Source organism: Nilaparvata lugens, chromosome 4 (assembly GCF_014356525.2).
Source record: "Nilaparvata lugens isolate BPH chromosome 4, ASM1435652v1, whole genome shotgun sequence".
Taxonomy (NCBI): Eukaryota; Metazoa; Arthropoda; class Insecta; order Hemiptera; family Delphacidae; genus Nilaparvata; species Nilaparvata lugens.
Window position 1 is genome coordinate 71401685 of NC_052507.1, and position 17583 is coordinate 71419267.

General features: G+C 35.6%; 1 protein-coding gene across 1 annotated transcript in view; it reads left to right on the forward strand.

The window, feature by feature from the left end:
• LOC111053118 (hemicentin-2-like) overlaps positions 1-17583 on the forward strand; it is a gene marked incomplete at its 3' end in the record, with an annotated part of 349249 nt that overhangs the window by 20082 nt on the left and 311584 nt on the right. The window contains 1 exon segment of the mRNA XM_039427090.1: positions 4828-4960. Within this exon segment, the coding sequence (XP_039283024.1) occupies positions 4828-4960 (133 nt within the window).

The window sequence follows — 17583 nt, forward strand, 5'->3', positions numbered from 1 at the left end:
TTGTATTCTCTACATAACCTTAAAAAAACTATGATTCGATGAAGGATCATTATTGATTTGTGAGAAAATATTTAAACCATGTATCCGGTATCAGCATTATTTACATAGGCTAGCCTTACCAAATTTTGAGATGTATCAGGGAGAACCAGCGTATTTGTCTATTAAAAACTTGTTTTTTTCAAAAAAACTAATAAACTTGTTGGAAAACTCTTATTTGTATCCTCCACATAACCTGAGAAAACTATGATTCGTTGAAGGATTATTATTGATTTGTGAGACACATTCGAATCATGTATTCAGTATCAGCATTATTTAATACATAACCTATAAACTTGAGTGTTGACATGGGAAATGACATTGGGTAATAGGGCAAGGCAGTACATTCAAAAGGAATTCTCTGCCAATAAAAGCCATATGAATAAATAAATAAATATGCATTATTTATCTAGTAAATGTACCTCAGAGAATGGGGGAGTCTGAAATTGATTAATCTTCAATATTTTGTCTCTGTATATACAGTCGTCACTGTGATTTTTTATAAACAAATAAACAATATTGTATGTGATGTATATCAGTATCAATATGTATGGAATGAGACATGTTCGCAAAGATCTGCATTCAAATAGACCAATTTATCAATGATCTCATTAAATGGAATGTATTCATCCCAAATACCGTAAAGCTGCGTTTAAACCAAAGGTATTAACAAAATGTTTATTTTCCGTCCTTATATATCCTATTAGATTGAACGGAGCTTGACAAGCGAGTATGTTCATCATGTGTATGATAAGTTATGTTCAATCTAATAGAATCTATAAGGACGGAGAAATAAGCATTCGGTTAATAACATTGGTGTAAACGCAGCTTCAGTGATAAGTAGACGAACTGCATTAGCAATGATAACTATAAAAGTACTATCAAGAATTCTTTATAAAATAGTTTATAGGAGGATATCAAGTTTAGTGAAGTGAATACTCAAATACTGTTGGCACTTCATGCCATAGAAGTTTTAGTAACGATACTAATTTCCCACGAGAGTTGAGCAATGCTGTATCTGTAATAACGGGTTTCCTCGTTCAGTAAACTTTTCAAGAACAAACATGGAAGTTAACGTTTGTTTTTATTTTGTGACGCTGAAGTCGAAAAGTTGCTGTTTTGGTCAACTCACTGGGATTGTTTGTTGATTAAATTGACATAGCCAATGTGAAATCTTGACGAATTTAGTTATTTTGGAGAGTAGATGATAGTATAATGATTTTCAAATTTATTTGAGCGCTGTAAAACTTGAACTTCAACTCATACTAAACAATAACACTTCTCATGAAACTTTCAGTAATCGCTCTATGAACTACGAGCTGCCAGATAAACTAATCACTATGAAACCCAAGAGCTCTCAATCATATAAGTACTAGAATTTGAACGGTCCTTCTATAGTCATGGAGTATTTCATGTTTAAGTATTTCATTATAGTTTTAATCACTATAATCTGTATTCGTTTCTTCGTTCTCACTAGTAACTTACTTATGAAACCTGAGAAGTAAACAAAATTCTCATTGTGCTCCTACAATGCACCAAAAGTTTTTCTCACTTAGACTAGGAGGAGAAAAGCCAGAGAACTTTCGAAGAAAAGCGGAGGAGAAGATCTATTGTAGTTTGAGGAGGAAAGGAGAAGAAGGAGAAGGATGAGGAGGGAAAGAGTAAATGGAGGATTAGAAAGAGAGGTGGGGAAATGAAAAGAGAGTAGCAGATGAATAAGAGGAGCAGGAGGAGGTGGAGAAGGAAGTAGAAGAAGAAGAAGAAGAAGAAGAAGAAGAAGAAGAAGAAGAAGAAGAAGAAGAAGAAGAAGAAGAAGAAGAAGAAGGTGATGATGATGATGATGATGATGATGATGATGATGATGTTGTTGTTGTTGTTGTTGATGATGATGATGATGATGATGATGATGATGATGATGATGATGATGATGATGATGATGATGATGATGATGATGATGATGAAGAGGGAAGCCGAAGAGAAAATAAAGGAGTTGGATCTAAAAGGAGGGAGATAGTAGGAAAGAGAGGAGAGAATGATAAAGAAGGTGGATAAAGAGGTGGTTCAAAAGAAGGAGAAGGAAAAGAAGAGGAAGATGATGATGATGAAGACGGGGGAAGCCGAAGAGGGAATAGAGGAGTTGGATCTAAGAGGAGGGAAATAGTAGGAGAGTGAGGAGAGAATGATAAAGAAGGTGGTTAAAGGGGTGGTTCAGAAGAAGGAGAAGGAAAAGAAGAAGAAGATGATGATGATTATGATGAAGAAGGGGGAACCCGAAGAGGGAATAGAGGTGTTGGATCTAAAAGGAGGGAAATAGTAGGAGAGAGAGGAGAGAATGATAAAGAAGGTGGATAAAGAGGTGGTTCAGAAGAAGGAGAAAGAAAAGAAGAAGCACACTAGGAAAAGAAAGCGAACATTATTGGAGGCTAGAGTCTGAAAGGAAGACTCAATTAGGTTTTCTCATGAAATAATTACTCACAAAGACATTTCAATTAATGTAATTAATGTGATAGTGGATGAACTTTCGAGTTGCGATGCATCTCTGAACTGGAAATATTACAGAACACAGTACTGTGTATAATATTACTGTATAATGTAATACTGTTAGTATACAGAGCAGAAATTATTATTGAAGTGAAAAGGTTACTGCTTCTACTGGAAATAACTCATCACGGTGGAATTCGAATTGAATCAACAAATTAATTTTATGAAGGTGAAATTTCTCACTGATGGGAAACATTTTTATCATATTTGAGATTTCGGAGAGCAGAATTTCTTGGTACGATCAATTTCAGATGAAGATGGAGCCTTTCCTTACTATCTTTCAATATCATGAATACTAGTAGTTCTGTGAACATTGGACCTCGCGCAGTTATAAACTGCAGCCTCCTCTTATACTGTCCATCAGAGTAAATCCTGTCTGTATTTCGTGTCGGCGAGATATCGGTGTGAAAACGGCTAATGGTTGTTTGGGTTGGTGTATCATCTCCTTCAAGACATACTGGCAACAGGACAGCCCGAGTTCAAAGCAGAGAAAGTTCGAGAGACAATACTAAGTTATTTTAGTTATTAATTGTATGCGTTATTGCACGCAATCAATATTAAGTTCATTTAATAGAGCATAAAAATAGCATTCAATGAGGCATGCAATATTGATAGTCTACACAGCTGCTGATTTTCTACCAAGTTACATTGAGACAGCTGATTTATGATGAATAATTCTATAGTCTGATTTTTACTCTAATATTGGCGTATGGAGGTGGCTCCTTTTTCCTTTTATATTATCCAAAAACCTTGTTATACGTCGACGCGCAATTTGAAAAAACATATTTGTCAAATTTCATGGAAATCTATTTAAAATCTGTAAATCTGAAAATCTGCCGTAAATCCGCAACATATGAACATTTAAACATAAAGAGAAATGCTAAACCGTCGACTTGAATCTTAGACCTCATTTCGATCGGTCAATAACCGATCCACATTCGGTTCAATGATTGATCATTCGATCCAAAATCGTTATATTACCTCTCATTATCATTCAATGAATGCATACATACACACTCATAGATTTGAAGAGTATTACCACTGTATCCGCATTATATATTCCCATATAAATTTCTATTTAAATAATAGGCCTATGTACAATAGTTTTCTATTATGGTATAAATGAAATGGTGGTGGATTGTGAAATAATTTCCTATTGAATGAAAAAGACTAAGAAATTGTCAAAAAACCACAGATTTATTGATACTTAGAAAAACCGGGGTCGGTTATTACACCATTGTCAATCTCTGATAAACAATGATTAGTTTGTAAATCGTTTGTAAATGATAGAAATAAATCGTTTGATACTTTAAAAGACCGGGTTTGGTTACTACATCATTGTCAATCTCTGATAAACAATGATTAGTTTATCAGAGATTGTCATTGGTGTAATAACCGAAACCGGTCTTTCAAAGTATCAATAGATCTGTGGTACTTTGACAATTTCTTAGTCTTTTTCATTCAATATGAATAATTACCACAATATCAACTTCTCAACTACACAAAAAAAAAATAATTTCCTCCAAATCTTCTATAGAAATAGAGAGAGAAATAAAAATCTTAGTACCCTTTTTGAAAATATTTATTCGCAACATGTTTCCGACATTGATGCCATTTTCAAGTGATATGAAATGAATAAATAAAAAAAAATAATAATATCACTTTTATTTTTGTTATTTTTTTCATTTATTTCATATAACTTGAAAATGGCATCAATGTCGGAAACATGTTGCGAATAAATATTTTCAAAAAGGGTACTAAGATTTTTATTTCTCTCTCTATGTCTTGATAGTATAGTTTGGAAGTTACCTCCAAGAATAGTATGTAGATCTGTACTATAATTATATACTATCCTTGAGTTACCTCGACCTCAACTCGACTTTTCTCGCATCTCCATTGTAGTATATAATTTCCAATTACAACAGTTAAACTATTGTGATGAATCCGGCATCACATGTTACCTCGTTAACTCGATTTACCTCGCATCTTAATTATGGTGTATGATTTATAATCACAACAATCATACTTTTGTATAAATCCAGATATCACATAATTTATAATTGTATGTTCGTTGTATAAATCGGGACTTCACGAAATTTTGTATTCCAATAAGTTTCTAATCTCATGCTGAGCCATGATATTCTTCCTCTCTAAGTTTCTAATCTCATACTGAGCCATGATATTCTTCCTCTCTGTTTCTAATCTCATGCTGAGCCTTGATTGATATTCTTCCTCTCTTTTGTATTGCAGAAAACATGGTTATGGTCGACGCAGTGCTGGGGAGGAGTGCAGAGATGCCTTGCAACATGGAGCCTGGGATCAAGGAGGACAGAGTCTACATGGTCCTTTGGTTTCGGGAAGGATCCAGCAAGCCGCTATACAGGTAAAATCATCAATCAATATCAACTTCAATTCCTTGAATGAGATCATAGAGAAAAGATACAGTTACGGTTACGAAGGATATTATTATCACCGACATTATGGTGATAGACACTGGTAATTCTTCTTATTTCTTTGGCTCCGGGAGGGATTAAAGCCGCTCTACGGGTAAAATTATCAATCAATATTAACTCTAATTCCATAAATAAGATCATAGAGAGAAATACAGTCATGGTTGATATTGTTACCGTTATTGTCACACACATTATGACACAGGTTATTCTTTTTATTTCTTTGGCTCCGGGAGGGATTAAAGCCGCTCTACGGGTAAAATTATCAATCAATATTAACTCTAGTTCCATAAATAAGATCATAGAGAAAGAATCCTGTTATGGTTGATATTGTTACCGTTATTTTCAGCCACATTATGATGATACACACTGGTTATTTTTTTTCTTTCATTGAGATTATTAACAAATATCGTAGTTCATGTTTATGGAAATCAAGTTTTGTTATGATAGAGCATCCTATTTACATTTGAAAAAATATAAATGTAAAAGAGGAGGAACAAGCTGGAAAAGAATAACAAACATGCAGAACAGAATCTACCATTATGGGAATTATTAATTGGAGGGTGAGGGGCAATTTTATCAACAACGTGAAGAACGGTATCAAAAATTTGAATAGAATTTATTTCCTTTAGAGTTTTATAATTCGGAAATGGTTTCAAAATAAAACTCACTTTTTTCAATCATTACATTACATCAATGTTTTTGGAATAATTCCACATGATAGGTAACTTGTCAGTACTAATACCAATATTATACAATCAAAAAAATAAAATATTTATTCAGGAAGTGATAGTATTTATTCAGTCATTGTAGTCTATTCTGGCACAGAGTACACATTTGGAAGAATAGATTCTGCAAATGTTAAAAAACATTCCAATCTTAATAATGTTGTATGATTTATAATTACAACAATCATACTTTTGTATAAATCCAGATATCACATAATTAAAATTATTGTATATTTTGGATAGTTACCATTCGAGAAAGCAGGACTTATCATCCAGCTGACTTCTCGCTTGTGTTTTGCGAGTTATCCGTTTTGTCCTTCAAGCGTCAACAGGTGATTTCAGGTGACTTTTTTATTCCGAGTTGTTTACACATACAGTAGAAAGTGGTTTTTCCTCGCGTGCTGTCGTGAAGTATCAGAAATGCTATGAAGTGTACAGGCACAACCCAGTAGCTGGAGCCACCTACCGACAAAATTGGGGACTACACTAGTAGACGTTCCAATCCACCAATCAGAAGAGAGTATGGGGAGCTTAGGGGCGTGGCTTGCTGCCATTGGTCCGTTATTCTATCCCGCTCTCTCCTGCAGACACACACTCTCACTCTCTCTTCAAGTATTTTACCATGCATAATTGAAAAACTCCAATTCGATCTTAGTACAGTGTTAATAGAAATAATGATAATATTTATTGGACCAATCAACATACATTGTACAAAATATTGCAGAAAAAAACACTCTCAACTGGTGTAGCAAACACCTTCGCATGCACAATACATTGTATATCAAAGTCTAAATGATACCCCCAAGGTAATACTGTATGGGGCCCTTCTTCATACTTTTATTCACGATAGAAAAAAAAGGAAATGAAAAGTATGTATAACTAAATGGATGAATGAATAAATAAACATTTAAATTAATGTATTCTCGATTATTATTTTACAAGAATGGACACTCATAACCATATACTCATAATACCCATTATAAATACAGAATAACCTGAAACGTCCTATTCGTTCACATAATATAATAAAAGTCGCAGATTTCTTAATCAGTACAATAGTTTATTAGTGAGGTCTTCAGCCATGGGTCTCACTAATATCGTGAAATAGTTCGGGTTGAATCATGAGATTCATCTTGAGAAGAATGATTCACTTAACTACTGGATATTTCATAATTTCAAAATGGAACTCACTTTGCAAACCTATTAATGATTGGTAAAACATCAGCGGAAGCGTAAATTCTAGTACTGTATTCTATTTTGTATTCTATATCCCTCATCGGCCTGTGTATCAATAGTATCACATATGCAGATGATACCATCACATTTGCTGATACACCGGAAGGTCTGCAGGCACTTTTAAACAAAGTTGTACAAGTAAGTGCTAGATATGGACTAGGAATGAACGTCAACATGACAAAACTTTTGATAGTTAGTAAGGAAGAAATCAATAATGTCCATATCACTGTCAATAACATAAAGAATAGAAAGATTAAAGCACTACACATACTTAGGGGAACTATAATAAATGAAAATTGGGATGTTGCACAAGAGATCAAGTGCAGAATGGAAAAAGCGAAAGCAATATTTGTTAAAATGATTGCCTTATTCAAGAATCACATAACTCTCGCCACAAAAGTCCGCTTCTTGAGACGTTATGTCTTCACTGTGTTGCTGTATGGAGTGGAAACATGGACTGTCACAAGAGGCTGGAGGTTTTTGAAATGTGGCTGTACAGGAGGATGTTGCAGATCTCTTGGAAAGACAAGGTCACTAATGTGGAGGTCCTGCGTAGCATGAGTAAGGAAACGGAAATCATGAATACCGTAAAAAGTCGCAAGTTACAGTACTTAGGTGACTTTATGCGGAATGAGAAGAGATAAGCACTGCTCCAGTAGATACTCGGAAGCAAAATTGACAGCAAGCGAGGCCGAGGAAGAAGAACAACATCATGGCTGGCAAACCTGCAGCAGTGATATGACAAATCATCCGCAGAGCTATTTTGCATCGCAACCAAGAAGGTCAAAATTGCACTGATGGTCGCCAACATCCGAACCGGATAGGCACCCTAAGAAGAAGATTCTATTTGAGTTGAAACTATTGAATAATGGCGAGAATGCGCTGGGTGAGAGAGAGATCTCGAATCTGGGAATATTCGAGATATTAAAAGGTTCCAGAGGATGTAGCAGTTGGGAGAAGAGAAATTCGAAAGCTGTTGAAGATGGAGAACGAAAGTGAGGTGGGTCAAGATAATGTCGCGATATTAATGGCAGAAAGACGATGAAGAATTGGTGGGAGAGTGAGAGAGAGAGAAGGAAACGAGACGAAATTGAGAGTGTCATGCATCAAGTTGATTTGCAAAAGCGAATCAAGATTGAGAGGTCACGGACGCCTGAGAGATAAGGAGACAGCCGACGGTGCTAAATTCAAAATTCCCGCCGTGAAATATATTATCAAGTGATATCATTCCAGCTGCACAGGAAATATGAAGTATTCTCTTGGAAATATGGAGTATTTTCCCGGGTGATTCTCGAGCTGGAGAGCACCCTCATTTGTGAAATTCGTGCCTTGTCACTCCTCTCTCTCTTACTCTACCATTTCCTCCTTCGTCCTCTCTCTGTCACCTCTATCCATTCGCTCAACTTAACCCGCTTTCACCCATAACGCTCTATGCCACTCATGTCGTCCTACTCATTTCCTATATATGCATGTGCTCTTAGTCACTGGCAGAGTGTGTCTTCTCCGTGTGTTACATGTTATCATTTGTCTACTTCCACTCTTGCACTCCATCCCGCTAAGAGATGAGTCATGCGAATTCATTAATCCATTACTGGGTGAGGTTTTCTGTGCATTGAAGTTGGGTGTCCCTTTGACCTGGAATAACTCGTGAATAGCTTGAAACACTTTCAATTGCCATATAGAATAAAAGATACTATTTTAAATGTATCTTCATCAATAACATTAATGTAATGGAGTTATTGTAACAGATGAGTATCAAATTGGAAACTCAATAAAAATACTGTATCTTTATCAAAAACAATAGTTCAATGGATAGAATATATGATTATCGGATTGAAAATCCAAGAAAAATGCTGGAGCCCCTTGAATATGTTTCATTTACACGGCAGTCATCAACAAAATTTTTTGATGTTGATAATCAATGTGAATGTCCACATCAATCTCACATACCAGCAATATTTATGTTAAATTGTAATCCATTTTTCTCTAAATATTATAAAGTTGTAGGCTCATGATGGAAGGATGAGATGTAGCATTCCGTATCTCATCCTCATGTTGAATAGCTCATTAAAATAATATTTAAAAAAATACTCAGAAATTGAAAAAAACACAACCGAAACCGGTCTTTCCAACTATCGATAAAATCTGTAGTTTTTGACAATTTCTTAGTATTTTCATTTTATATGAATAATTACCACAATATCAACTTCTCAACTACAAAAAAGTTAAAATAATAAATGGAAGAATTGGTTTTTTATCTTTTCAGGGCTACTTTTCAATATAAATCTGAGTACCCTTATCAAATTATTTCTTCATTACATGTTTCAACTAATGTCATTTTTCAAGTGATTGGAAAAAAATTGCTTTTACACGTACGGGACAGGAAATTCACGAATGGGAAATTCACATCATTACGTCTCAAGTACTGGATTTTTTAACTTGAAATTATGAATAGATTCTTGATCCACCGAGGACGGTTGTTGGCCAATTTAAAATTTTTCAAGATTCTAGCGGGTCAGGTTTTCCAGTTCGTCAAGTTTTAATTGGACGTTGCGAAGCACGGGTCACTTGCTAGTACCCAATGAAAAGGCTACCTGCTAGTACCCAATGAAAAAAATTTGAATATTTATAAATTTCAATTTCCAATTTATTTGAGACTAAAGGAATCTAAAAACCGTTGGAGAGTTGTATCATGGGAGTCTCAAGTTTCAGTATTGAATTATGTTGATTACTGTCTTTAAATAACAGGAATATCCTTCGAACTTGGTCTTGTACAAAATGGGAGTCGTTTCATGAATTGATTGATTGATTACTTTATTTGTGTATATTACAATATATACTGGCTTATACACTTATATACAATAGCTCACAATACAGCAGAATTATAGATGAATTTTTCATAATATATATTAAGAAAATGATTATTGAACTGTATATGATATGGAAAAAAGCAATTTGTAATAACTATAGATAAAATAGATAATATTGTTATACATCTTCATAGATTGGCGGAGCTTTGGACAAATCAATGTCCATTCTTCGGAAAGAATATTCGAAGTATCCTTCCCACTAACTCTCTACCAAAATGGGAGAGTGACCCATGAATGGGAGAGTGAGCAACCTGAATTCTAATACTCTTTAACGGCATGTTGCAGAGTACTTCTATTTTGTGCTATTACTCCAAATCACTCAAGTTACTCTAGAAAGAAACTCACAATTCCACGTAATACAGATAATAAATATAAGAGAATCAGTTTAAACAAGTTGCAGATCAATTCCCAATCAGAAATTATTCCGAACCTCACGTGAATCATCGTTTCAACTCAACAAAGTATCAAATCAAGACTGAAAGTCATGAACTTGCGCTCTTCTATCTCTCTTTTTTATGTATGATATATTACAGTATCTTTCTTATATATTATCTATCTCTCTCACTATGTGCTAAGTTATGACGACTGCAGTGATCGCGTGTTTGAGATGTTTATTGAAAGCAGCTTTTCATTCGTAACTCATCTTTTATTACCAGACGTTTTATTGGAAGCACTGCTATCTTAACAAAATAAGGTTTTGATTATAACCCTGCAATGACAGAGTGCCGTATTGTGCTTCGACAATTTCATTTTATATCTGTGGATTATGTGATTTATAGAGTTAAATCTCAACATGTTGATTCCAACATGATTGAGAATAAAGCAGTTTAGAATAAGAGGACAATAAATTGATGGAAATTTGAACAGAATTGTGGTAGTTGGAAAGTAGGAAACGTGTAATTGAACTGGAGAGTCTCATTATAACGACAATCCTGACCAATTCTGTTGAGGCTATAATATAAGTTCATTGTATTCAGTTCATATTTGATTACTTCATTTCTATTCTTCGATTTGATTTGAATGATTTTCTATTCTTCTGATACTTCAAAATCCAATTCATATCAATATTAAAATCCAATAATAGTGAAATAAGAATCAAACCTCTGCCATGTGAGATAAGAGATCATAGGGATCTATCTCTCTCTTTCAACATGTTGATATGTACGACAGAGATTAATTATTAAATGGATCAAGTAGAGCCCAAGCATTGTTGACAAATTCATTCTCCATTACCTCTTCAGATCCATGTGTATTAGATGTAAAGTAGTCGAGTTTTGCCTCATAAACTATTAGAATATTGAACCATGTCTCATCTATGTCTAACAATATAATTATCTATAGTTATTATATTACAAATTACTTTTTCATATCATATACAGTTCAATAATTATTTTCTTAGTCTATATTATGTAAATTCATCTATAATTTTGCTGTATTGTAAGCTATTGTATATAAGTGTATAAGCCAGTATATATTGTAATCTACATAAATAAAGTACTCAATCAATCAATCCAATCAGATAACATGCACGACCTCCAAGTCATTTTCCAAATTTATGAATCAACATCTTTGGTTACGAATTTGGTACCGATTTTGAGAGATCAATAATTGTTCTGTAGGAGGAAAACCTTATCTGTCGCAGTACAATATCAGGTATCTCTCAATAGAATATCATCTTTGTAGCATGAGGATTGGAGGAAAAATATTGATCAACTCTATAACGAACTTGAGTAATTTTAGGGTAGTAAATTGATTCAGCAAGAAAGGGAACAATGCAATGAAGAATGTGACTGGAAACCTTGATCATTCTCAGGTTTCACCATCAATAATATTATACCAGGAAATTCAGAATTCTGAATTGAGAAATTTGGATCCTCTTGAAACTTAATTGAAAAGCTGAAAGCTTATTCTATAAATTCGAGGTTGATCTGCAAGAAAAGCCGCCTCTTGACTTCCGGCAAGCCACTACCTCAATTCTAATGAAATTGTTCCATATTTATTCAGAGTGACTTTGCTGGCAAACCATTTCCTTCTCTAATTATTATGAAGAAGTGGAAAAATCGTCTGAAAAGCTTCACAAAGACTCAGCGGCGGTTTCTGTTTTCTTGAGTCTTCTAGTGATAGAATGGAGTTTCCTGGTTGTCGCTTTTTCTGACAGGAGATCACAGAAAAACTTTGGGCAGAACGTAAATAGATTTTTAATTAAAGCTCCTCAATGCGCCCAGGCTGGAAACTTGAACTCTATCACGCTCTCTCTCTGTTTCGCTTCGAGTTGCAGGCGTCTCAATTAAGTAGTTGTGTCTCTCTCTCCTTTTCATTTACAGTCTCTTAGTTATCTTCTGTTACTGTCTTTGTCGTTAATCCTACTCATTAATCTGTAGGTCGGTTGCGTCGCCAGGATCACAGATCAAACGGCTCTGAATTTAATTCCGACTCTCCTTGTCATTGAAGGTTGTTGGTGGGAGGGTGGGGGGGCTAAATCAGCCCCCCTTCTCCGAGAGGGGAAGTTTTCAAGCGCTTTTCATCATCCCCAAAGGCCGAGACACCTCGTCGACTAGGGGAGGGGGAAATAATGTCTGAAACCGGCCTAATTTACTCTCTCTTCAAATAGTTCTCTCGATCTGTGGCCGCATCTCACAATGAAATTCCTTTTGCATTGGAGAAAAAGGCCTCTACATAGATAAGTTCATCTGACAGAAGTTTTGGTTACAGTCAGGATAGCATTCCATCTTCAGTTGCCAATCTGCATAAGCTTTGAAGTCGGCCGTGTGTTGGCTTGTTCCGTTTCGATTTCGAATTTCAAATTTTAAATTGAGTGGTGATTGTTGGAGGGGTGGCGGTCTAGGGAAAATTTCTGTTAGCTGGGAGGTTAGGGTCGTTATGATTGTGAGCATGCATCATCAGCTCAACACATGTTATTTTTAATTATATAAAGTATGATGGAATTCCTATTTTGATTATATCCTTAAACAATATTCAACTGGAAGAGAGTCACAGAGATTTCACAGGACGTAGCCAACTATAAGAGAATCTGCCCCATATCCTGGCAAAAATCTGATGTTATATATACGAGAGATGGAATAGTGCAAAGTTCATCCATACTCCATGAGTGATAAATCGTTGCCACATACTCTCTGAAATACAGTGGCCAAACTAGAACAAAGTTTTTCTGAAGTGTTCCGTCATGCAAAACAACATAAATTTCAAAGACTCTCCATGAAATACTTTATACTAATTCCACACGGATAATCATCCACTATCAGAATACATGATAACTTATATAAGAATTTGCTAAATATCAATTTAGCTCCAATGAACAAGGAAATGTACTGTACTATTTGAAAAATACTCACGAAAACATTTTCACTTTATCCTAGAGCTGTCTAGTATGAAAACGAATGATCGCAGAGCGTTGGCCCTCAACTAGAAACGTGGACTGGTAGCGTTACTTGCACTTTTGAGAGTATATCTCGCTAACCCAGAAAACTTTATTCATAATCTTTGTATGCTCTATTTACTCGGCAATAAGTTTCAAACTCTCGAGTCAGCTTCAATTCTCATCCGAGCTCTCTCATCCCTTCCTCCTTTTTTATTTTCTTCTATTGTTCGATATTCTCACAGGAGATTAACCAACACGTTTGCTGCTATGTAAGAACTTCTCCCAGTTAAGTTGTGTGTAGTTTTATTCTTTCAAGTATCGGAGTGATCCGCGGTCTAGTGGATAGAGGGCTTGCCTAGCGGCATAGAGATCCGGGTTCGAACCCTCTCACAACCAAAAGTTTTTTAACCAGATCACTCCCGTGTTATCGGATGGGTACGTCGGTCCCGGCTGAAGTATGACAGTCGTAAGGCCCATTGACGGCTCAAATTATATATTCAGGCGGTGAGACCTTCCCCCAAGGGACTCCCCACCAACAAAAACCATACGAATTTACTTTTTTCTTTCAAGTATCATATATATTTGTGTGTGATGAATTATTATGTGTTTTGAATTGTAAATTGAAGAATTTTGTAGTGATACATAACCAAACTACATTTTGACTGTTGTATAAATTAGAATTGGAACCGTTTTGGGCGATTTAGCCTGTGGTACTTTTCTGTAAGTTGTGTGATTCTGAATGATTAAATAAACAAATGAATAAAAAATAAATATACGTCCTATACTTTCAAGTATTGAATTCACTGCTGGGTGATTTAATTCTGGAAGGTTGCAAGAATTCCATCTGAATGTTTCCTCTTATTATTTTTAATGAGATGTGAATTCTCAATTATCATTATTTATCATGTATACCTGCATAGGAATATCACCCTCATTTATCTCATATTCTCAGTTCGAATAGCAAGGGAAGATAATTGGTAATTATTCCAATTACTATCATCGCCTGTATTCTATTTACATAGCGCTGTTACAATCTTGGAATGAAGGCACTGGTCATCAACTGAGATACATATCTGGAAGTAATTTCAAATGGAAATAGCTATTGATCATATCCTCTATACTGGGTAGGATAGCACACCTCTACCTATATGCAATTGTTCTGTGTTGAAGTTATCATAGGGCTTTATCTGACCAAGTGAACTCTAGCAATATTTCGCTCAGACATGCATTGAGTCAGTTCTGTCGTGTTGCATAATTCATCAATTGATTATCAATTACGAATATTGTTGATAACGTGACTGTGGACTGTACTTTCAAAGCAAGGTGTTCAGTTGTTCCAGTTCAGTAGGGATTGTTCAAGTGTTATTGCATTACATTTCTGATTCAGAATTTGATACTACCTATTTCCATCTACTTGATTCCAATCAACATTTGAAAAATGTTGCACGATGAGATTGCAAGATTTAGTGTCTTAGATGAATTGAGTCAGGTTGGATAACTTTCGACAAACTGATAATATTCTAAACGAGATTCATTTCCAAACATCGCAATGAATATATAATGAATAAAGTATGATTTATCTTCAATTCAAGTATGTTGAGTTCCATAATCATATCAAATACATCTCTTTCATCCGCTGATATGAGTTTGAAAATGTTGATTGGAATCAATTGGATAGGCCCATTTTGACTGTTGTATAAATTAGAATTGGAACCGTTTTGGGCGTTTCAGCATACCCCCAAGAGCGACATGGGTCGCTCATGCTATTCGATTATCATATTACAGACTATCTATACATCGTCAATATCTTAATATGGGACCTCCATGAGTGGAATTCAGCTGCTGACCGAGATGAGGAGATTCATGTATATGTTATATATTTGTTGATCAATAAAATGTAATCTATTCTATTCTAATTCCTGCTATTATAATCATTATTCAATAGCATTTGAAGAAATTAGATAAAATCGATTTATTTTTAGCATCAACTTATATTCCCAACTAGCTGGACTGCTAACTTAGTTAAACGTACCGCCAAATAGTTAATGCCTCCAATGGCAAACTTTAGATGGTTGTACACCTGAGGAGGTGCGATGCGACATTTTGCATCCAGGTGCTTCTAGCTTATTGGCTTGAATGGAAGAACTCACACATAATGAATCGGGCATGGCGTGGAAAGGTGTGATAAGGCTATCACCATAAGATCAACACTTTGTTCATCAAGCCGCGTCTCCTCAGGTGTGCTTAGCCTTGGCTTAATCTGATGCACTATATTTTCATGAAAATTATTCAACAATCAGTATTTACATTTATATCTCAATATGGACTTCCTATGTGCTTTGTTAGATGTGCAGCAGTTAGTATTTTAGATATAGTTGAATGCAGCTTTCTGGGAAATTGAATGGTAGGCCTATGTTCTCCTTGCTGCTGATTTTCCCGTGCATATTCTAAATTTACAGAATTTCGAGTTCTACGACCCAAGTTTGGACGTCGCTCGTAAAATAGCAAAACAGATCTACCGACGGCTGTTGGATGGCGCAATGATTATAACTGCTGATTTTAATTTCTGTGTGTGGCCAGCTCACAAATCTTCTCCCATAAGGATTACATGTAAACTTTGAAGGACCGTAGGAAAGAGTCCTCGAGTCAAATCATGAATTCGATAGGCCATAAACCTGCTCCTGAACATAACAAACACAGCTAAAAAAATCATCAATTTCGGTGCACACATAAAAAAGTTATCGAATGTCAAAATTTGAGGCTCGATTTTTATTTATATAGATGGACTAGCTGTCAGGCTCGCTTCGCTCGCCATATCCGTCTAGCCAGGGGGCTCCGCCCCCTGGACCCCCGATTGGATCGTCCAAAAGTGAGATCAGCGGGCTCGTTTCGCTCGCCTGCATGTAGACCTCAGCGGAACCTCTGTACCGAATCTGAACGAATTATGTCAATTCCTTTTAACACAACATTATTGCACTCCAGCTGAGCTTTTGTAGTGAATTTGAACATTATCTGTTTATTTGTTCTCGAAAAAGCTGAGAAAACGCTAAAAAACGCAGATTTTGGGCTTATCTTTCGAAATTTTTCCAAATCCGTTCTTATTGCGCCTCTAAAGGGCCAACTGAACACACCTACCAAATTTTAAATGTTATGTCATATTTCTATCATATGTTAGGATGATCCAGTCGGGGGTCCAGACAAAACGTCTGGCTAAACGGATATGGCGAGCGAAGCGAGCCTGACGGCTAGTAATATAATATTCCCAGGAATAGCTCTGATTGAGATAGCAGTACCCAATCAATTTTTCCGCGATAAATCAGGACCTCCTAAATAGGTATTTAGGAGGTACTGGATAAATTGGTATTTAGGAGGTCCTGGATAAATGCATTTCAATCTTCAACTTGGTGCCAACCTAACAAAGTCAACTCAACTTAATGCCAACCTGACAAAATTTTTAATTTAGTTACCAGAACAACTGTTTCGAAGAGGTACTCTCTCTAGATTATAGTTCTATATTAACATACGGTATGGACATTTTCAATTATAATTTTAAGATATTGGAATAAGAAGAATATACATGCTAAAAGACGAACTTTAAACCCTCAAAAACCACCCTTAGAGTTAAAATATTGCCAAAAGATTCCTTAGTGCGCCTTTAAAGTGCCAACTGAACATACCTACCAAATTTGAAACGTTTTTGATCCGGTAGATTTTTAGTTCTGCGAGTGAGTGAGTCAGTCAGTCAGTCAGTCAGTGAGTGAGTGAGTGCCATTTCGCTCTTATATATATAGATTAACTTGATGTATTTTTTGAAAATAAACTATTGGTCTGAAATTCTATATTCTAAGGACTCTCGAGGATTTTAGATTTTCAAGGAATCATCCTTCATTTCATAAGTGTAATCTAGTAAAATCATTTTATTTCAGGTAATGATCAAACTTCCGCTTGGAAGAATGGTGACACATTCAAGAACGTATCGTATTCCCATTCAACCTAGTAACACAGTTCCGTGTTCCCTGACAACAGGAATTGCCCGTTCTTCCGGGAGACAATATCGGTGAGTACTCGATGTAGTCCCCTGTATAACGGCTGACAAGAGGAGACCACCTGAGACCTAAGCGCGCAGCTTTTTACTGATTCAATTTGTTGCTCGTTCACTTCCGTTGGAGTTCCAGGTGGCTCTTCTGCTTTTGAAATAATTAGGACTTCTCAGAAGTCCTAGGATATGTGGGACTGTTTTGACCCACATCAGAAAATATAGATTTAACATTTGAATTGTTAAAGAATGTTCAGAAAAATTTTGAGATTGAAAATTTTAATTGTTCAGAGGAACGTGGTGTGCC